The sequence below is a fragment of the Microcaecilia unicolor genome, chromosome 2, assembly GCF_901765095.1.
Source record: "Microcaecilia unicolor chromosome 2, aMicUni1.1, whole genome shotgun sequence".
Classification (NCBI taxonomy): domain Eukaryota; kingdom Metazoa; phylum Chordata; class Amphibia; order Gymnophiona; family Siphonopidae; genus Microcaecilia; species Microcaecilia unicolor.
In genome coordinates this window covers 347,659,506-347,682,609 of record NC_044032.1, presented here as the reverse complement: position 1 = coordinate 347,682,609, position 23,104 = coordinate 347,659,506, and the positions used below count along the sequence as shown (strand labels likewise).

At 45.3% G+C, this 23,104-nt stretch overlaps 1 protein-coding gene across 5 annotated transcripts in view; it reads right to left on the bottom strand.

Annotated features, from left to right (window-relative positions):
• Nucleotides 1-8,820: 8,820 nt before the first annotated feature.
• LOC115463717 overlaps nt 8,821-23,104 on the bottom strand; it is a 33,921-nt gene continuing 19,637 nt past the window's right edge. For 2 of the 5 annotated variants that reach the window (XM_030194439.1, XM_030194440.1), the window contains 3 exons: nt 21,344-21,491; nt 20,672-20,773; nt 8,821-11,251 (listed from right to left, as the gene is read on the bottom strand). In XM_030194439.1, coding sequence (XP_030050299.1) covers nt 9,665-11,227 — 1,563 coding nt within the window. In that variant the 5' untranslated portion in view covers nt 11,228-11,251; nt 20,672-20,773; nt 21,344-21,491 and the 3' untranslated portion in view covers nt 8,821-9,664. Of the gene's footprint in view, nt 11,252-20,647; nt 20,774-21,343; nt 21,492-21,759; nt 21,899-23,104 lie in introns of all 5 variants that reach the window. The other 3 variants (XM_030194438.1, XM_030194437.1, XM_030194441.1) reach the window with 3 other exon arrangements.

Here is a 23,104-nt window from a genome sequence, read left to right as displayed (position 1 = left end):
GTGGGGCCTTAGAGATGGGCGACCTTGGTTTTCGCCGATAATGAAAACCGAGGACGTCCATCTCAAAAATGACCTAATCCAAGGCATTTGGTCATGGGAGGAGCCAGCATTTCGTAGTGCACTGGTCCCCCTGACATGCCAGGACACAAACCGGGCACCCTAGGGGGCACTGAAGTGGACTTCATAAATTGCTCCCAGGTACATAGCTCCCTTACCTTGTTCTGAACCCCCAAACCCCCCACCCAAAAACCAACTACCCACAACTGTACACCACCTCCTTAGGGATGAAGGGGGGCACCTACATGTGGGTACAGTGGGTTTCAGGTGGGTTTTGGAAGGCTCCCCATTTACCACCACAAGTGTAACAGGTAGGGGGCCTGGGTCCGCCGTTCTGAAGTGCACTGCACCCAGGAAACCTGCATACGCCTGTCATGGAGTTGGGTATGACATTTGAGGCTGGCATAGAGGCTGGAAAAAATGTGTTTACATTTTTTTTTGGGGGGGGGGTGGGAGGGGGTTGGTGACCACTGGGGGGAGTAAGGGGAGGTCATCCCCGATTCCCTCCGGTGGTCATCTGGTCAGTTCAAGCACCTTTTTGAGGCTTGGTCGTGAAAACAAAGGGACCAAGTAAAGTCGGCCAAATGCTCATCAGGGACACCCTTCTTTTTTCCATTATCGGTCGAGGATGCCCATCTGTTAACCACACCCCATCCCGCCTTTGGTACACTGCTGACACATCCCCTTGAACTTTGGTCATCCCTGCGACAGAAAGCAGTTGAGGACGCCCAAAATCGGCTTTCGATTATGCCAATTTGGGCGATCTTAGGAGAAGGACGCCCATCTCCCGATTTGTGTCGGAAGATGGGCGCCCTTCTCCTTCGAAAATAAGCAGGATAAGTACATACGTGTTGCCACACTGGAACAGACCGAAAGTCCATCAAACCCAGTATCCTGTTTCCAACAGTGGCCAATCTGGGTCACAAGTACCTGACAAGATCACAAAACTGTACAATACATTTTATGCTGCTTATCCCAAGACCACCTTAACAATGGCTTATGGACTTTTCTTTTAGGAAGCTATCAAAACCTTTTTTAAACTGCTTTTACCACATTCTCTGTCAAAGAAATTCCAGAGTTTAAATACATGTTGAGTGAGGAAATATCTTCTCAGATTTATTTTAAATTTACTACTTTGTAGCTTCATTGCATGTCCCCCCTAGTCCTAGTATTTTTGGAAAGAGTAAACAAGAGATTCATGTCTATCCGTTCCACTCCACTCAGTATTTTATATACCTCTATCATATCTCCCCTCAGCCGTCTTTTCTCCAAGCTGAAGAGCCCAATCCATTTCAGCCTTTCCTCATGGGGAAGTCATCCCATTCCCTTTATCATCATTTTCGTCACCCTTCTCTGTAGATTTCTAATTCCAAAATATCTTTTTTGAGATGCGGTGACCAGAATTGTACACAGTATTCAAGGTGTGGCATTATAACATCCTCATTTTTATTTTCCATTCCTTTCCTAATAATACCTAACATTCTATTTGCTTTCTTTGCCACCACAGCACACTGAGTAGAGAGTTTCAAAATATCATCAACGATGCCTCCTAGATCTTTTTCCTGGTTGGTGACTCCTAACGTGGAACCTTACATCACGTAGATATAGTTCGGGTTCCTCTTTCCCACATGCATCACTTTGCACTTGCTCACATTAATCGTCATCTGCCATTTGGATGCCCAGTTAACCAGGCTCGTAAGGTCATCTTGCAATTTTTCACAATCCTCTTGCAATTTAACAACTGTGAATAACTTTGTGTCGTCAGCAAATTTAATTACCTCACTAGCTATTCCAATATCTAGATCATTTAAAAAGTGGGGTTCCCCAGCAGTCTCAACACAGACCCCTGGGGAACCCCACTATCTACCCTTCTCCATTGAGAATACTGACCATTTAATCCTACTCTCTGTTTTCTGTCATTTAACCAGTTTTTAATCCACAATATGACACTATCTCCTATTGAAAAAAATCTACACACGCGTTCTTTGTTATTTTTCACAAACTGTAACACCATTTTATCATTTTCTAGAGGGTCCTTGGAATATAATCGTAAAACATCTTCAAAAGACAAGTCTTTACAATGCAATGGTGACCACAGGTAATCGACAGAGGATGCTGTAGCCATCTGTTGTGGTACACAATAGTTTCACAGTGCCTCTGTAAAAACTCAGTAACACTACTAGGAAACAAACTATCAGGGGGGTGTCCTTAAGAATCAAAAAAACTCACCAACATCGTTCTGAGACAGACAGATGGCTAACCAGTACTCACCGGGTAGGTCATTGGGTGGGTATTTACCATTAACGCTAAAGGTCTCCATGACAAGTGTTGCCCGAGTAACCAATCGCTGGGAAAAACGTCTAAAAACATTTCTGCGGCGTATGAGTCCTCCTTCAACAAACAATAAATCTGTACAGTGTTCATTGTTTTATATATAGATATATATATAGATATATATATATAGTCAAACCGGACGTTTCTTCAATTGTTAACTTCTATTACATTGTCAAACACTCCATAGATGATCATGTTTAAGGTAGGGGCAGAGCATTCACAAAATAGATTTATGTGCACAGATTACTGGTTTTGATCAAGAAGTAGTGATCTGCGCATTCCTGGTCAGATGACAGATCAAAAGCCAGCAAAGTATAACCTCTGTAAAACTATGTATGGTCGATCATCAAAACACTATCTTTCATATGTTTACCGGTTGCTTGTACCAGCTGCATTTCTTCTCTCATGCAATGACAGTGTCAAAGTCCAGTTGAAGAGGCTTTCCCGGTACTTGTTCACTATCTACATACAAAGCAACAAAGTTGATATCCTAATGTTGAAAATTAAAGGGTTTTTATTTTAGGATCCGCTATAAGCATCATTGTCCACAAAAACCAGGACAATGAGCTTAGGCAAGTACCCCAGAAGAGGTTTCCTGGTTGGTAACGCATCCTCCAGTAGGTATACTAAACACCTTCAACCCCACGTGACCAAAGGCATACTCGACTTTGGACCAATAGCGCTTCCACGTGACCCAATCTTACTCCCGGTGACACTTTTATGAACAGCGATGCAGACAGATCTGTACTTTGTAATGTTCACTGGCATCACTGCTCATAAACAGAAGGCACCTTTACTTCTCGTCAGTTTTATCTTAACATCTACCCCATTGATTTTCTTGCAAAAGCAAATCAGTGTGTAAATGGCTCAGTAATTCTACCTTCTTGCTGTAAAGTGAGCCCTTTCATTGAAACTGGCATTGCGACCGCCAGGGTCTCCAAACTTGTGGCTCCTGAGTCTTTATAAAACAGACCACTTGTAAACTGCATTTTGAGGGATCCTTCGCCGTAACTGAGATGCAGTTCTACGAGGGTTCTATAAAGGTAGCAGTTGTTGCTCTGACTGATAAGCCTATCTCCGATCATGACGTCCAGCTGGCTGAAGAGGGAGGCTATCAGATAATTTACTAGCACCACTTTGGCTGCCCCTGCGATACCTGTTGCATCTTCTTTCATGATCTTGCAGGTCAGATACATGTTGTTCAAATCCAAATAATCTTCACTGTGACCGGCTATGTGCTTAGGCTTCAGAGCTGCTACACAATTCTATTTCTTTCTTTTAAAGGGCTCAGGCAGACCTTCTAAAAGTGTTTGCCCTCCTGTCTTTAAGAGCTTTTCACATCACCGCTAGTCCTGATCAGGTCTGCTCGGCATTGTTTTTCATGTTATTTAGAACAGCAGTGGTAACATGACCCATCACATCTTTTGCTATGTTTTTAGAAGCTTTTCACATGCAGTTTAACAATCTCCGTGCCCCTTCTCAATAACAGTAGCGCTTCTTTAAAGAGACTACTAAACACTGCTGATCCCTGCTCCATACATAACAGGTGATCCTGAAAATCCCAGGAGCCTGTGACTGGCCTACATAATAATCTCTGTACACTGCCGGGTCACCGTAAGTTTTAATCACACCCATATTAAAATACATTTGCTTTCCAAGGTCGCAAGTGAAGCTTAAAGATCACCTTCCCATAGCATGAATGGGAAAATGAGATTTGCCTGTTCTGATCAGTATTTATTTCAAAGACTACTACTACTACTATTTATCATTTCTATAGCGCTACAAGGCATATGCAGCACTGTACACCATAGACAATAGTATTGATGTTGTTCTTGTTCACAGGGACATAATGGGGTTTATTATATGTGAAGGTGACAAGCTCGTTACGTTTCCCTTTAACCGGTACGCAATGTAACAACGGTACAAAATTATCCATACTAACTGATGCTCCATGATGTCTGGATAGAGGTATAAGGGTTAAAACCAGCTGTGATGTCAGCAGGCAAGCTCTCACTACTAGTAAAACCATTAGGTTCTAACCCTAAAATGATTGCTAATTCTTTGCTCAGATGAGCGCTGGTGTGCCCATATTTCTCATTATGGCTCTACACCCAACGGGATCAAAAGAGATTAACTGGGGTTACTTACATAGCGAATGGCGATGGCATTATTCATACTCTCCGATAAACTTTCCACGCTCGAGTAATAACCTCTGTACTACAAATGTTTCATTTGGTAAGCCAAACACCATCAAGACGTAAAATTGGTCTTTTTTAACATTGTCTTATGTGTGTTGGTATTGTATTTCCACCAAACCTACTTTCCACGGGCCTTGTAGATCCAGAGGTCTTGTTAAACATACTATAAAATTAGAACTGGTGTTTGCGGGAATATTTCCCCAGAGGCATTACTAGAAACTGAAATGTAGAATCCTTCATCATCCATGTTGGTTCTAGTGCATATCCCTTAGATGTCTTGTACCTCGCTAGCCTGCATGCCAACTGTTAAATTTCTCAGGCTCCATTTCACTAGGTATTTTTTGTTCCAACCCCTTCTCCTTTTACTTCTAGAACACTTTCAATATGGTAGACCTTGTTGATGTCGTTTGATTTTTAATATTTCTTCGGGAGTAAAAAGAACCTTCCATGGTTTCCCAGTTGTAATCCTGTATTTTGTAAACAGGCTTCTGCCCCCGTTTAACACATCCGTGATTATAAATATCTCATCAGTTCACATTTGTTTGTACCCCTTTTGAAAAATGCCTTTTGTTTTAGACAGTCTTATGAGATTGCCTTTTGCAAAATGTTTCACGGCCGTTTCTAGTGTTGCATTCCTTCTATAGATCGTTTCCCAGACCTGCAGAGAATTTAGAGGCATCACGTTGATAGGTCTACCCCTTATGGTTCTGTGAATACTCCGATTATAGCTATGTAGCATGGCCTGCAACACATCTACATAGCAAAAAATGTTGCATGATTTGAAGAACTGCCACATTTTAGACTTTAGTGTGTGGTTAAACTTCTCTACTTTTACATAGTTTTTGGTCACAAAGTGACAGATTCCTTTCCTTTTCAGTAACGTCTGTACGGGTTTATTTTAAAACTCTTTACACCCTTATCCATTTGTATTTTTTTTGGGCGTGTGGCCTAAACTAAATATCTTATCAAAGGCTTTAGCATCTTCACAGCTGGTTTTTGGTTTTTTTTTTTTTAGACATGGCCCATTGATAGCAGTGGTTAAAAGAAGACAGAGCTGCCATATCCACCAGGTCCGCTTGCCACTAAGCGTCCACCTCTGAAACTATGGTTTTGTTTCTTTGAAAATGAATGCGAGCAGGTCAGTGTACGGTATAAGTGTCTTGCTCCCTGAGCCATTCTTTGACCTGTATTCTGTTGAGAGCTTTATTATGCATTCTAGAGGCCCTGAGCAGAGGCGTGATGCCTCCTAAACTTTCAACTGCCTCCAGATCATTGTAAATTTAGAATTATTTTGTACATAAGTTCATAGGGCGGTGCACGTTTCAACACGAGCACTATAGGATGGGTGGGGGGTGGAGGGCATATGATTAGCTGCATATACACATTGCATCTATGTACAATGACCTGATTACAGGCAGTTAGGCTTATAGTTTTGCTAAACAAAAGGTAGAGGCAGAGCCTGGATTCCCTGTAAGTTTGCTGGTGGTTAGGGAAAAAAGGGTGCAGACCTAGGCACAGTTCACAAGCTTCTGCCTGTAAAATTTTAGCATATTGCCTTATGGCTACTGAGCAAATCCCTGTATAAAACGCCATTTGTTCTGCCATTCAACTTTTTTTTTCTTTTTAAATTGTCTGTTCTGTTAGGACCAAAACAATTATTGTATAAAGCAGACATAGATGTTTGCTTTGTATGTTTCTTAGGTGAACACTGCTAAAAGCAAAATAAAGCATTCAGATTCGTATCCTTTTGAAACAAAAACAAACAAAAAAAACATCAAAATATCTAGTTTCTTTCTGTGGTGGATGGCTAGGGACAAGGAAAGAGCTGGATATCTGTGTAACTTTTTTCTCTAGCTCTGAAAAAGCATGGAGAGAGCTGTTGCAATCTCTTTTAAGCACATACTTTTATCATAATGAACGATCAGTACATTTAGCAGGTAATGGTCAATGTTTTGGACTACGGAGATAGCCATAACCATATATATGATGCAGGGTTTTTCAATACAAGTTGTTCACTATGTGCATGAAGGGAACACAGGTATAAGTGAGAATAAGTACCTGAGCTAGGAAATAAGGTCACAACAGTGTGCCAAAATAGAAGCGTAAAGCTTCCCACTAGGTTGCAAGAACGTTTGGATGGGGGGGGGGGTGGAGGTGGGGGGAGCTACAGTCACACACAGCCGCAGTAGGTGTGTGGCCCTTATATAGAAGTCATGAAAATACCAGTGGCACTCTCCCATTCTCCAGCTATACAGAGAAGAACACAATTGGTCAGGTAGACTTTGGCATTCTAAGGGTGTATGGCCATATCTCACATGCATACCCTTCACATCCTATTGAAATGGGCATTATGATACTATATAGCAAACAGTCCAACTCTTAGAAAGCGCTAGATAACTACAGTGCTTGGGAAAGTCTTGTTTTCTTTTCCCAGCTGTAAGATCACCTGTTGTGGACTCACTTGAGCAAGCAGAAGCAGCACAGTAGATTTTCTGGCTGAGGTTATTTCCAGAGCCGGTGGTTGGGAGGCAGGGCTGGTGGTTGGGAGGTGAGGATAGTGCTGGGCAGACTTATACGGTCTGTGCCAGAGCCGGTGGTTGGGAGGAGGGGCTGGTGGTTGGGAGGCGGGGATAGTGCTGGGCAGACTTATACGGTCTGTGCCGTGAAGAACACAGGTACAAATCAAAGTAGGGTATACACAAAAAGCAGCAAATATGAGTTATCTTGTTGGGCAGACTGGATGGACCGTGCAGGTCTTTTTCTGCCGTCATCTACTATGTTACTATGTATGTTTTGAAATAGCAAGGAGGAAATCTGCCAAACGATTCCCTGTTTGTTGCTAGCTAGGGGAAAGGGGAGGAGGCTATAGACCCTTATTGATCTCACACAGAGAACATCATGCTTGCTCTTGAAAAAAAGCTGGATCCTGAGAGTGCTTGGAACAGCCCCATAACGGGTGGCAGCAGGCTGATTTTTTTTTTTTTTTACAGAGCAGGGAGGCTTTGTACAGGCTATTCCTTGTCATTCTGAAAAGCAGACAAACCCAACATGATCCAGCTTTAAAAAGGTGTCCTTTTTTTTTTTTAAAGAAAAATACATGAAAAAAAAAACAAATGCCCATTTTTCCTTTCATTTCAGAAAAAAAAAGTTAAGCTGCACATGCGCAAATTCCACCGAGGCTGTAGGGAGCGGGTTTTTTTAAATTTTTTACATCACTTTCCATTACGTGACCCCCATCCAAGATGGCAGTTAGTAGGGGAACAGGAAGTGATGTGATGTGTACAGTAGTGGTCTCAATCATGGAAAAGGGGCATGTCTATGATGTCACTTCCTATGATATCACCAAAAGGGGCAGGGTCATATCCAGCAGCCATCAGAGGGGGAAGGGAGTGGGCGTAGCTTGAGTGTATCCTCACTTCTGATTGGCTGAAAACCCAGTAGTGGGAATTTCACCTGTCAAAATCAATTTTGACAAATGCAGGTGAGACACACTACCTCCAGCACTCAGTCTGTACTATGCACATGATGTGTCTTCCTAACAATTCTACCAATTATAAAAACAACAAACTTCATTTCAGACTTAGGTGTGATTTAATATTTTTATTTACAGATCTTTACAATGATTTTTCCAACATGTAAAATCTTCACCACACTGCCGTATTTATGAAAACAATGACAGTTACAAACTGTCTAAATCAGGTAAAGATGTGAATTAAAAGCTTTCATACCAGAACAAAATCTCCAGGTAACAGCATAAAGAACAACTCTCTGCATATACAACATTAGAGGAAGTAATAACACCTCAAATACAAAACTTAGGGAAATACCTATTGTACCTGAATGTAACTTACTTGAACTACTACTGAAAAGGTACAAGCTATTTATATGAAAACTTCACCAACATATCAACATTATCCACACACCATGCAGTCATGTGAGAGTGAGCCCATGCAGCAGTTCAGAGATTAGGTGATTTATATATATATATATATATATATATATATATATATATATATATATATATATATAAAAATTTCAACCATGTCATAGTATGCAATAAAAACCAAAACTATACAGGCAGTCCTCAGTATCAAGTGTGGAATGAAGAAAGATTATCTTAGGATGTACGATATGCAAAGCGATTAAATAATGGATCAGTCCTTGAATGTCATCAGGCAGTAGGGCCCATTTTTTGATTAGTCCTCGCTCCTTGCCGTTTTTTGTGGGGGGGTTTTTTGCCTCCTTCTCCTCACTAGACAGATGCCTAAGTCTCTTTTGGGCTATGGCTAATATGGATGAGAATGGGTCACTTTGGCAGCTGGCAGTACCAGGTATGGAGCCTCAATGTGCAATTGCCCCTCTCTGGGCAGAAAGCAGAGAACTTCCACAGAATTCACATCTGCTGCAAGCTCAGCTTCTCTTCTCAGTGATCTGTATTCATACAGATCCTTGGCCTGGGCTTTCTTTTCATGCTTTCCCCATCACAATCAGTTTTCTTCTGTTTTCACCATCAGTTTCACTGAAGAAAACTGCCTGATGTTCAGGAGTAGCTGAAATTTCTCTCATCTTTTTTTATCCAGGGACATTCTGTTCTCTGCAGGCTTCTGGCTCATTGGCCAGGAACGGATGACCCAAATTCACAAGCTGCTCTCTCCTCTCTGTCTCCTTCGTGTGACTAACAGTTCATCTTCCAGCTGCTAACCAATGCTCAGGGTATCAGGCACTGTCCATAGTGTGCGCACCAACTTCCTCCAGGCACACGGAGGGTTAAAAGAAGGCTGCAGGACTCTGACAGGCAGCATTTTCTTCAGCTTTTCTCTGGTGTGGCACAGCTCAACTACTGGGAAGTCACATGCTTTAGTGATCTTGATTTTTCTGTTTTTCACAGACTGTGCTCCAGCTGCAGCTTTTAATATTCTTTACTGAAGCTTCTGGGAACTTCCTGACACTTCTGGCTGCTGTCTATTTATGGTGAGGAGAAGGAGGGTTTCTTTACATGCCCAATGCAGGCTCATGACCTATCCATCTCTGCTTATTTTTCTGTTTCAGGTCATTTGCCAGGTAGAAGTTTCTTTTCAAATCTTTGCAAACCGTAACTCCGATTGTCCCCTGGCAATATCCAAAATAACCTCCGGGTTGCAGTACATTTTGGGAAATGTAACATCTTCTAGCAGCTTAGTGTAGCTCATGAATTCTTCTCTTAAGTGATACTTTCCCAAGTGGCACTGTCCACGAAGCAGTTTTGTAATATAATAATTTTGTAGATAATAGAGAGAGAGAACTAAAGTTTCCACTGGCATTTCCTGCCCCTCTAGCAAACGCTTAAGAACAACATTGAAGCTCTCAGAAATGTTTGTCATTATTCCACTGCTGGGTTCAGAAACCAAGTGCTCTTTTAATACCCAGGCTCCAGCATGTTGCACTATGCTATTGAGCAAGTCACTCTCAAAATACTGTACAAATGATCGGCTCCATTTACCCTGTTGTTCTCTTAGCTTTTCTTCAAAACACTCTTTGGAATCTGACCATAAAAGGTTTACAACACTGCTCATGTAAAACTCAATTTCATCCATCGAGCCGCCATCCTTTGTAACCCACGCATTGATGTGTTGCCTTATATGGTTCCAACAGACCACTCTCTTAGCGGTTGGTAACACCTGATCAATTGATTGAATGGCAGTTTCCTCATTAGATGCAATAACAATTCTCTCTTTACACAGTTTTGGGCAGTGTCTCAAAATCATAATAAAAAACAACCAGTGACTGAGCTCTTTCTTAGCTTTATGCAACATAAATGCAAGTGGGACGATGGGACTTTCTTTAAAAAATCCATGTAGAAAAACCAGCGTTGAGATATAATAATCACCGAGTTTAAACGTTGTATCGTAGGACACCAATACTGGTATATCATTTGTTTGTGAGGCAAGTTCTTCAAATATTTTGCACATTTCTTTATGACCCAGCATGACCACAACTTCAGGCAGAAGAGAATAAAGCCAAACAAAATCATCCAACAAGGAACTGTGCAGCTCCACACTGTTCAAGTCATCTAAGATTACCTGATTCTTTCTTTTTTGGGCTTTTTTAGCATTTCTAACTTGCTGAACATCTCTAGGCAGCATCACAGTTGATGTATTACTGCTACCTTCAGAACAAAGCTTCTGAAAAATTTGGATGGGTTTTCCCTGTTCCTTTTTCATACTTAGGAGGATTGATGGTGGACTTCGAATGTGGAACCTCCCTAAATTTTTCTTGCGATTGCCATGAATTTGCATCTGGACATCTGGAACCTTACCAAGGTACTGAATTAAAACAAGAGTACTATCAACTTTTAGGAGTCTGTAACTGTACCTAAAGAAGTTACCTGCCCCATTTTCAGATTTAACTTGATGGTACATCTTTAAAAGCTTGGGGTTTTTTTTGGGCCATCGACGTACACCTTGATTTATCCATAGATACTGATCTGCTCTCCAATCCTCTTTTTTGTCCGCACATTCAGCATAAGAAAATAAAAAGACTTGCCCTGGTCTAGGATTGACTGGAGGAATCTGGGTGGCTTTTGAGAGTTCAGGGTTTCTTAATATATTTAATGCCTCTTCCACTGTATACATCACTTCTTTACATGCGTATACTGCCATGATGTTCCTTTTTTATTAATTATCCTACAAATAAAAGATAAAAGCATTAATATGGGAAAACAACATAATATTTAAAATTATCACTGTCATAATTTTCCAGATATTTTACTCACACCCTCTGTCTATACTTAGTCAGAATTGTTTGACGGATTCCAAGTCAGAATTTATGGGGAAGATATATTGATGCTTTAAAAATCAGATGATTTTTTTAAAAGAAAAAGTTGCCTTGTATACGAAAGCTGTCCATCTATTACAAACAAAATCAAACAAATGTCATTGCCTGAAAGCAAAGGTTATGTGTGCGCTCGAGAAAATGAGAAGTGAAATTGAATGTGTTTATTATAACCAATTATATCAAAGTAATATTCTACTTAAGATATGGCCTTTCAGAAGTTGTAATATTTCAGCATTCAAGATCTTACAGCAGTGTACTGAAATATAAATGTCTAATTGTTTCATGCAGAAATCACACATACTATATTTTTGCTTTCACGTGATATTATATATTTACCCACTATCAAATACCTACAGGACACAAACCTCCAACTGTTTGTTCCACGCTAAAAGAGGCACTGCCAAAACCCTGTAGGCCAGAACAGAAGATGTTCTTTATTTTGATTTTCCCAGCCTCTAGGACAAAGAAATAACACTCTAGAGGGTTGTAGAGGAAGTACATATAAGCAGGGCTGCAAAAGGCAGGTGCATGAGAACAAGCCTGGTTTCAATGAAAACCTCTTGTACAAAGGGCTCAGCTAGATGTGGTTGATAAAGCAAATGATACATACCTGTAGCAGGTGTTCTCCGAGGACAGCAGGCTGATTGTTCTCACGACTGGGTTGACGGCAGCCCCTCGAAACCGGAAGAAAAAAATCTCGCGGGAGGTCCCGCACGTGGGGTACGCCCACCGCGCATGCGCGGCCGTCTTCCCGCCCGTGCGCGACCGCTCCCGCTCAGTTATATGACAAGCAAAGAAATGAGGAAAACACGCAACTCCAAAGGGGAGGAGGGAGGGTAGGTGAGAACAATCAGCCTGCTGTCTTCGGAGAACACCTGCTACAGGTATGTATCATTCGCTTTCTCCAAGGACAAGCAGGCTGCTTGTTCTCACAACTGGGGTATCCCTAGCTCCCAGGCTCACTCAAAACAACAAACAGGGTCAATTTGGCCTCGTAACGGCGAGGGCATAACAGAAATTGACCTACGAAGAACAGCTAACTGGGAGTGCAGCCTGAACAGAATAAAAACCGGGTTCAGGAGGGTGGAGTTGGATTCAAACCCCAAACAGATTCTGCAGCACCGACTGCCCGAACCGACTGTCGCGTCGGGTATCCTGCTGGAGGCAGTAATGTGATGTGAATGTGTGGACAGATGACCACATCGCAGCCTTGCAAATCTCTTCAATAGTGGCTGACTTCAAGTGGGCCACTGACGCTGCCATGGCTCTAACACTATGAGCCGTGACATGACCCTCAAGAATCAACCCAGCCTGGGCTTAAGTGAAGGAAACGCAATCTGCTAGCCAATTGGAAATGGTGCGTTTCCCGACAGCGACCCCCTTCCTATTGGGGTCGAAAGAAACAAACATTTGGGCGGACTGTCTGTGGGGCTGTGTCCGCTCCAGGTAGAAGGCCAATGCTCTCTTGCAGTCCAATGTGTGCAACTGACGCTCAGCAGGGCAGGTATGAGGCCTGGGAAAGAATGTTGGCAAGACAATTGACTGGTTAAGATGGAACTCCGACACCACCTTTGGCAGGAACTTAGGGTGAGTGCAGAGGACTACTCTGTTATGATGAAATTTAGTATAAGGAGCATGAGCTACCAGGGCTTGAAGCTCACTGACTCTATGAGCTGAAGTAACTGCCACCAAGAAAATGACCTTCCAGGTCAAGTACTTTAGATGGCAGGAATTCAGTGGCTCAAAAGGAGGTTTCATCAGCTGGGTGAGGACGACGTTGAGATCCCATGACACTGCAGGAGGCTTGACAGGGGGCTTTTACAAAAGCAAACCTCTCATTAATTGAACTAAAGGCTCTCCAGAGATGGCTTTTCCCTCTACACGATGATGGTAAGCACTAATTGCACTAAGGTGATTCCTTACTAAGTTGGTCTTGAGACCCAACTCTGATAAGTGTAGAAGGTATTCAAGCAGGGTCTGAGCAGGACAAGAACGAGGTTCTAGGGTCTTGCTCTCACACCAAACGACAAACCTCCTCCACTTAAAAAAAAAGTAACTCTTCTTAGTGGAATCCTTCCTAGAGGCAAGCAAGACACGGGAGACTCCCTCAGACAGACCCAATGAAGCAAAATCTACGCCCTCAACATCCAGGCCGTGAGAGCCAGAGACTGAAGGTTGGGGTGCAGAAGCGCTCCGTCGTTCTGCAAAATGAGGGTTGGAAAACACTCCAATCTCCACGGTTCTTCGGAGGACAACTCCAGAAGAAGAGGGAACCAGATCTGACGAGGCCAAAAGGGCACAATCAGAATCATGGTGCCGCGGTCCTGCTTGAGCTTCAGAAAGGTCTTCCCCACCAAAGGTATGGGAGGGTATGCATACAGGAGGCCCTTCCCCCAATGGAGGAGAAAGGCATCTGACGCTAGTCTGCCGTGTGCCTGAAGTCTGGAACAGAACTGAGGCAGCTTGTGATTGGTCTGGGAGGCGAAAAGGTCCACCAAGGGAGTGCCCCACTCTCGGAAGATCTTGCGTACCACCCTGGAATGGAGCAACCACTCGTGCGGTTGCATGAGTCTGCTCAGCCTGTCGGCCAGACGCCTGCCAGGTACGTGGCTTGGAGAAGTATGCCGTGCTGGCCTGCCCATCGCCACATCCTGACGGCTTCCTGACACAGGGAGCGAGATCCGGTGCCCCCCTGCTTGTTGATGTAATATATTGCAACCTGATTGTCTGTCCGAATTTGGATAATTTGGGAGGACAGCCGATCCCTGAAGGCGTTCAGCGCGTTCCAGACCGCTTGGAGCTCCAGGAGATTGATCTGAAGACCTGCTTCCTGGAGGGACCACACCCCTTGGGTGTGGAGCCCATCGTCATGAGCTCCCCACCTCAGGAGAGATGCATCTGTCGTCAGCACTTTTTGCGGCTGAGGAATTTGGAACGGGCGTCCCAAGGTCAAATTGGTCCAAATCATCCACCAGAAAGCGAATTGTGACAACTGATGGGCAGGCGGATGGCATCTTCTAGATTCCCAGTGGCCTGGCACCACTGGGAAGCTAGGGTCCATTGAGCTGATCTCATGTGAAGACGAGCCATGGGAGTCACATGGACTGTAGAGGCCATATGGCCCAGGAGTCTCAACATCTGCCGAGCTGTGATCTGCTGGAACGTTCTGGCCTGGGAGGCAAGGGACAGAAGGTTGAGCCCTCGCCTCAGGAAGATAGGCATGAGCCGTCTGTGAATTCAGCAGAGCTCCTATGAATTCCAGAGATTGGACTGGCTGGAGATGGGACTTCGGGTAATTACAAACCCCAGCAGCTCCAGTAGTTGAATAGTGCACTGCATGGACCGAAGAGCTCCCGCCTCTGATGTGCTCTTCACCAGCCAATCGTCGAGATACAGGAACACGTGCACCCCCAGCTTGCGCAGGTACGCCGCAACCACCACGAGACACTTCGTGAATACCCGTGGTGCAGAGGCAAGCCCAAAGGGCAGCACACAATACTGGAAGTGACGTGTCCCCAGACGGAATCGCAGATACTGTCTGTGAGCTGGCAGTATCGGGATGTGGGTATAAGCATCCTTTAAATCCAGGGAACATAGCCAATCGTCTTTCTGAATCATGGGGAGAAGGGTGCCCAAGGCAAGCATCCTGAACTTTTCTCGTACCAGATATTTGTTCATGCCTCTCAGGGCTAGGATGGGGTGCATCCCCCCTGTCTTCTTTTCCGCAAGGAAGTATCTGGAATAGAATCCCTGCCCCTTCTGCCCGAGTGGTACGGGCTCGACCGCATTGGCGCTGAGAAGGGCAGAGAGTTCCTCTGCAAGTACCTGCTTGTGGTGGGAGCTGAAAGATTGAGCTCCCGGTGGACAATTTGGTGGGGTGGAGACCAAATTCAGGGTGTATCCGCACCACACTATTTGGAGAACCCACTGGTCGGAGGTTATGAGAGGCCACCTTTGGTGAAAAACTGTCAACCTCCCCCCGACCGGCAGGCCGTCCGGCACGGCTACTTTGATGGCGGCTATATTCCCATGGATCCAGTCAAAAGCCTGTCCCCTGCTTTTGCTGTGGAGCCGCAGGGGGCTGCTTAGGCGCACGCTGTTGACGGGAACGAGCGTGCTGGGACTGTCCTGTGCCTGAGGAGGCCTTCGGGCTGGCTGGTTGTACCTACGCTTGCTGTAAGCATAAGGTGCAGCCTGCCTGGCCCGGGAAAAACGTCCACCTGTGGAGGTGGATGCTGAAGGCGCCCGGTGGGAGAGCTTGTCGAGAGCGGTTTCCCGCTGGTGTAGTTGGTCCACCAACTGCTCGACCTTCTCGCCAAAAATGTTATCCCCCCGGCAAGGGACATCCGCCAGCCGTTGCTGGGTGCGGTTGTCCAGGTCAGAGGCACGCAGCCATGATAGTCTGCGCATCATACCCTGGGCCGCGGCTCTGGATGCCACATCACAGGTGTCATAAATACCCCTGGACAGAAATTTTCTGCACGCCTTCAGCTGCCTGACCACCTCCTGAAAAGGCCTGAACTGCTCCGGAGGGAGCCTGTCAACCAGGTCCGCCAATTGCCGCACATTGTTCCGCATGTGGATGCTCATGTAGAGCTGGTATGACTGGATTCTGGTCACGAGCATGGAAGAATGGTAGGCCTTCCTCCCAAACGAGTCCAGAGTGCGAGACTCCTGCCTTGGGGGCGCCGAGACGGTATCCCTCGAACTCCTTGCTCATTTGAGAGCAGAGTCCACGACCGCTGAGTCATGTGGCAGCTGAGGCCGCATCAATTATTATTATTATTACATTTGTATCCCACATTATCCCACCTTTTTGCAGGCTCAATATGGCTTACAATTCATCATGGATACTGGAAATAGAAAAGAATGTACATTTGGTTTTACAGCAAGTTTTGGGTACATGATGGTGAAATACATAATATTGGAAATAGAAAAGAGTATACATTTGTTTTGGCAGAAGTTTTGGTTACATGATAGTGAAATACATGATAGTGTTAGAGCCATAGACATTAGGTGCATGATAGTGTGAAAGCAAAAGACATTAAAGAAAAAAGATATAGTGGAATTAGAAAAGGTGCAGAGAAGACGACGAAAATGATAAAGGGGATGGGGCAACTTCCCTATGAGGAAAGGCTAAAGCGGCTAGGGCTCTTCAGCTTGGAAAAAAGGCGGCTGAGGGCAGATATAATAGAGGTCTATAAAATAATGAGTGGAGTTGAACGGGTAGATGTGAAGCGTCTGTTTACACTTTCCAAAAATACTAGGACTAGGGGGCATGTGATGAAGCTACAATGTAGTAAATTTAAAACAAATCGTAGAAACATTTTCTTCACTCAACGTGTAATTAAACTCTGGAATTCGGTGACAGAGAATGTGGTAAAGGCGGTTAGCTTAGCGGAGTTTTAAAAAAGTTTGGACAGCTTCCTAAAGGAAAAGTCCATAGACCATTATTAAATGGACTTGGGGAAAATCCACTACTTCTGGGATAAGCAGTATAAAATGTTTTGTACTTTTTTGGGATCTTGTCAGGTATTTGTGAGCAGGATTGGCCACTGTTGGAAAGAGGATGCTGGGCTTGACGGACCTTTGGTCTGTCCCAGTATGGCAATACTTATGTACTTATATAATCATAGGTTTATGTGAGTAAAAGTATTGCCACACAAGAAAAGAGGTGGAATTAAGAGAGGGAGTGAAAGCATGCACAAAGATCGCATTTTCAAATCTCCACACTTAATCTCACACTCCTGTGGGGAAACTGTGAATAATTCTCCATGTGTGCTGAATGCTACATTGACAGTCCAGAATTTGAAGAGATTAGCCTATGCAGGCAGAGGAGAGGGGGCACCCTAAGGTGTGCCTTGAAGCCAAAAGAAGAATCAAGGGTTAGAAGACTCCTCAGGAGGACAAAATGGTGGAAATCAAGCCAAAGCTAGTGAAGGAGAAACCTGGGAAGTCAGCCTTGGATTAAGGGAGAAAGCTGGAGGTCAGCTTAGGATGAAGGGAGGAGGAGGTAGTTGAGCTTTTTTTTTCGGTGGGGGGGGGGGGGGGAAGAAGAGAACTAGGAGGTTAAACATGAGCATGGAGGGAGGAGCTGAGCTGGGGAGGGGAGGAGCTGGTGGGGTGGGAAAAGAATGAGCTGAGAGATCAAACCAAAGGGGTGGGAGTCACAACACTGAGTATGAAGTGTAAGAATCAAGCCGAGAGAGGGGAAAGCTGGGAGAAGACAGACTTTTAAGAAGTCCTCTATTGTACATTTGTATGAATTCTGCAACATACATTAAAGAAGTGTGCATCTTTAGTATGTTTTAAGTATGACATGTGCACCAACTCAATTCCGGGTCCGTGTGGACTCTGTATTGGGACTCCGTTTTCTTAGGGATGGTGGGATTAGATAAGGGCTTCAACCAGTTCCGAAGCAGTGTCTCCTTGAGGACATTGTGCAACGGTACCGTGGAAGACTCTCTAGGTTTTGATGGATAGTCGAGGACTTCGAGCATCTCAGCCCTCGGCTCATCCACGGTGACCACTGGGAAGGAAATGCTAATAGACATGTCCCGGACAAAAGAGGCGAAGGAGAGGCTCTCTGGAGGCGAGAGCTTCCTCTCTGGTGAAGGCGTGGGGTCGGAGGGAAGACCCGCAGACTCCTCGGAGGAGAAATATCTGGGGTCTTCCTCCTCCCCCCACGAGGCCTCCTCCTCGGTGTCGGACATGAGCTCTCTGAGCTCAGACCGCAACGGGCCCGTCTCGACCCCGAGGAACCACGTCCTCATGATGGTACCAAGAGGTGGACTCCCGCGCCGGTGGGGACGGATCTCCCTCCATCGACGTTGACGGGGATTCCACCTGAGTGGCGATCGAGACCGGTGCCGCAAGCGGTACCGGTGTCGAAGACCGCATCACAGGGCCAGAGCCAGCCGGCGCTTCCATCAACGGCAAAGCGGGCGCAAGCACCCCCAGTGCCGGCAAGGCCTGGTGCATCAGCCCCTCCAGGACACCCGGGAGGATGGCTCGGAAGCACTTGTCTAGGCTCGCTGTCAGGAGAGGCTGGGGGGGCCGGTGCGGGGGTCGGTGCTCGAAGCTGCCCGGGTCCAGGAGACGGTACCGGGGTACCCGACGACCTGCGCATCGACACCTCTTCAATAGAGGGGGAGCGCTCCTCCCAGCGTTGGCGCTTCTTAGGGACCGAGTCTCTCGACGTCCCGGAGCTGCTAGTCCCATGCGCTGTGGGCGACCGATGACGGTGCTTCTTCGCAACTTTCTTTCGATGCCCATCATCGGCGCGCCGCGGCATGGACGAGGAGGAGGTGGAGTCTCCGCGCCCTATGGGAGTCGGATCCGTCAGGGTTTGGTCCCGATGGCCCTGAGCAGCGGGAGCAGCCGGGGTGGACTGCCCACTCGGTCGCTCACCCCCTCCGTCGCTGGCAGATCGTCAAGCCAAGGGAACCTGTACTCCTGGGGTCGGTGCCATAGTTGGCGCCGAAGACATCGACATCGGTACCGAAACCGAAGACCCGGCCGTCGACACCGATGCCACCGACGTTGAAGGGCCGGTGCAAGTTCCAAAAAGACGGTCCCGAAGAACTTGCCTCGCCACCTGCATCCGCTTTTTCAAGCCGAGACACAAGGTGCACGACTTGGAATTATGCCCCGGACCGAGGCACTGGAGACACCAAGCGTGAGGATCAGTTTGCGAGATCTGCCGGCCGCACCGACCACACTTCTTGAATCCGCTCGGGACCTTCGAGGACATCGACGGAAAAATCGCGTCGGCGAGGTCAAAACCATTGATGTGGCGGTAAAAAGTAACATCACAAAAATAAAGAAATCGTTGTGGCCGCGACGAAGCGAAACAAAAAAAGAGAAAACTTGACGAAAGGAATATTTTTTTTTATTAAAGGAAAAAAGGGGCGCGCGAACCCGCAGAAAATCAAAAGAAATCGCGGACTAGGCCGCACAATGGTTTTCCGGAGCTGACACGGAGAGGGACGAAAACGCGTCTCTCTCCAGCACGGAAATCAAAAAAAACTGAGCGGGAGCGGTCGCGCATAGGCAGGAAGACAGCCGCGCATGCGCGGTGGGCATACCCCGCGTGCGGGACCTCCCGCGAGATTTTTTCTTCCGGTTTCGAGGGGCTGCTGTGGACGTCAACCCAGTCGTGAGAACAAGCAACCTGCTTGTCCTCGGAGAAAAGGCAGATATAAAGTTCTGAAGCTCTGATGCTGCACCTGCCTGATCTGCTCTGGAATGTTCATGTCACAATGGTGCAAAATGGAAATACATAGTAACATAGTAGATGACGGCAGAAAAAGACCTGCACGGTCCATCCAGTCTGCCCAACAAGATAACTCATATTTGCTGCTTTTTGTGTATACCCTACTTTGATTTGTACCTGTGCTCTTCAGGGCACAGACCGTATAAGTCTGCCCAGCACTATCCCCGCCTCCCAACCACCGGCTCTGGCACAGACCGTACAAGTCTGTCCAGCACTATCCCCGCCTCCCAACCACCAGTCCCGCTTCCCACCACTGGCTCTGGCACAGACCATATAAGTCTGCCCAGCACTATCCTCACCTCCCAACCACCAGCCCTGCCTCCCAACCACCGGCTCTGGAAATAACCTCAGCCAGAAAATCTACTGTGCTGCTTCTGCTTGCTCAAGTGAGTCCACAACAGGTGATCTTACAGCTGGGAAAAGAAAACAAGACTTTCCCAAGCACTGTAGTTATCTAGCGCTTTCTAAGAGTTGGACTTTGTTTGCTATATAGTATCATAACGCCCATTTCAATAGGATGTGAAGGGTATGCATGTGAGATATGGCCATACACCCTTAGAATGCCAAAGTCTACCTGACCAATTGTGTTCTTCTCTGTATAGCTGGAGAATGGGAGAGTGCCACTGGTATTTTCATGACTTCTATATAAGGGCCACACACCTACTGCGGCTGTGTGTGACTGTAGCTCCCCCCCCCCCACCCCCATTCAAACGTTCTTGCAACCTAGTGGGAAGCTTTACGCTTCTATTTTGGCACACTGTTGTGACCTTATTTCCTAGCTCAGGTACTTATTCTCACTTATACCTGTGTTCCCTTCATGCACATAGTGAACAACTTGTATTGAAAAACCCTGCATCATATATATGGTTATGGCTATCTCCGTAGTCCAAAACATTGACCATTACCTGCTAAATGTACTGATCGTTCATTATGATAAAAGTATGTGCTTAGCTGCAACAAAATTCATAGCCCCAATATGCTTAAAGCTGGTTACCTTCTTCCAGCCACATCCGTTCAATGATGCCGGCTACGAAAAGCCTACTTTGCCCTTCTGCTGGCTCTGTACTTGGCCTCTATGTCTCTCTTGATGCCTGTTCTGAAATCACAACAAAAAAAATGATAGGTCACTTTTGGAAACCTTCAACATACAAGCACTACTACATAATACCCCAGGGATACCTCTATGTAGAGTACAAAGCAAATATATGCATTGCCATATCTCAGCTCTCCAAAACTGGCTTCCCACTGTAACCGCACTGTATGTATGTAGATGAGCCTTTATACACAGACAAAAGGTGAAATTTGTGCAAAAAAAGCAGCTAAGTTTTTAGAAGCAGCCTATTATCCATTCTTCTCGTTCCTCAGCGCAGGCATATCCTTGATATAGCGCCATATATAGTGACTCAGAGCTCATGGGGTTTTATTTTTTGCAAACCCTCCCCCCTCTACACCAGCAACTTGTACCCTAACTATATAAACTCCTCATAAGTGTGGATGTTATGACACATGCACTGCATCTGCTGGACAACTGTATTTGAGGGATTGAAGGAATAGGATAAAGGAAAGTATATCCTTAATAGTGTTGTAGCAGCATATAGTACATATGTATTAATGTTATATCCACCCTTCTTCCACTACTCTCCTCCAGACATTAAATGTGCCTTACCTATACAGGGACCAATGGTTCTGAGTTCAGGCTTTGCAGGTCCGGTGTACATTGGGCCTCCTGTCATTGCTTGGATACAGCAGGCCTTCCCAGTGAAACACCATTCTAGCCAGCATAGCAATCTCCTCAGGCAAGGAACTGGGCTCTCCTGCATAAGGCACAGTGACCGAAGGCTCAGCAAATGCAGGAAGCACCATCTACAGCAATGTGTTTTCCACAAGTACATGATCTCTATATGGATTTCTGAAAGTACTCAAACAATGTGCAAACCAGGACAGTTGCCTCTATATGTGCTATACAGCAACAATAAGTCACTGGCACAGCACATATTTTCAGATATCTATTCCTACATATATGTAATCTCTATCATACATATGATATGCAAGTGAATATATAAAGGCTAAATTTGGTCTTACCTGCTAATTTAACTTCCATCAGTTCTGCTAGACCAATCCAGACATAAGAACATAAGCACTGCCACGCTGGGAAAAGACCAAAGGTCCATCAAGCTCAGCACTCTTGTCTCCGACAGCAGCCAATCCAGGCCCCAAGAACCTGGCAAAAAACCCAAAATTTAATAACGATCAATGGACTTTTCCTTCAGAAATCTGTCCAGACCCCCTTTAAACTCAGCAAGGCCAGCTGCTGTCACTACCTTCTCCGGCAATGAGTTCCAGAGTCTAACTACGTGCTGAGTAAAGAAAAACTCTCTCCGATTTGTTTTAAACCTACCACATTCTAATTTCATCTTGTGTCCCCTGGTTCTATTATTGTTAGAAAGCGTAAACAAACGCTTCACATCTGTCCGCTCTATCCCACTCATTATTTTGTAAACCTCTATCATATCACCTCTCAACCGCCTTCTCTCCAGGCTAAAGAGTCCTAGCCGTCTTAACCTCTCCTCATAGGGTAGTCATCCCATCCCTTTTATCATTTTTGTCACCCTTCTCCGCACCTTCTCTAATTCCTTTATATCTTTTTTGAGATGAGGTGACCAGAACTGAACACAATACTCCAGGTGCGGTCGCACCATGGAGCGATATAATGGCATTATAACATCTTCATGCTTGGTTTCCATCCCTTTTCTAATAATACTCAACATTCTGTTCGCCTTCTTAGCCGCCACAGCACATTGAGCTGAAGATTTCAACGTCCTATCCACGATGACTCCCAGATCCCTTTCTCGGTCTGTAACTCCTAACATGGAACCTTGCATAACATAGCTGTAATTCGGGTTCTACTACTATAAATCATTTCTATAGCGCTACCAGTCGAACGCAGCGCTTCACAATGGAACATGAAGAAAAGGCAGTCCCTGCTCAAAAAGAGCTTACAATCTAAATCAGGACAGACAGACAGGACAAATAAGGGATAAGGGTAGGACACACAGATAGGACACATAGGGAAAAGGGACTAGCACAGCAACCATCCTTTCAGACCCAATGGTAAATTTCTCACGTTGTGCTTTCTTTGAAATAGCCAGTGCACTTCTCTGCATTCATTTTTTAACATACTCTGTGCAAAATCTACCACACAAATTAAGGTGCTGAACCCCTTTCTGTATCATTCATCTGCTAATGTGTACCTATTGAGCTCTCAACTGCCCCAGTACTTGTGCAAAAGAGTCCAGTATGCTTACCCTGATTAGCATACAAGTTCTGTGCATTTCAAATTTGCATATGATTAGCTCACAGCACAGGCAGGCAAAACTTTCTCTTAGTACTGTACCTTGTTCCACTCTCCATCAAGAGGCCACCCTAC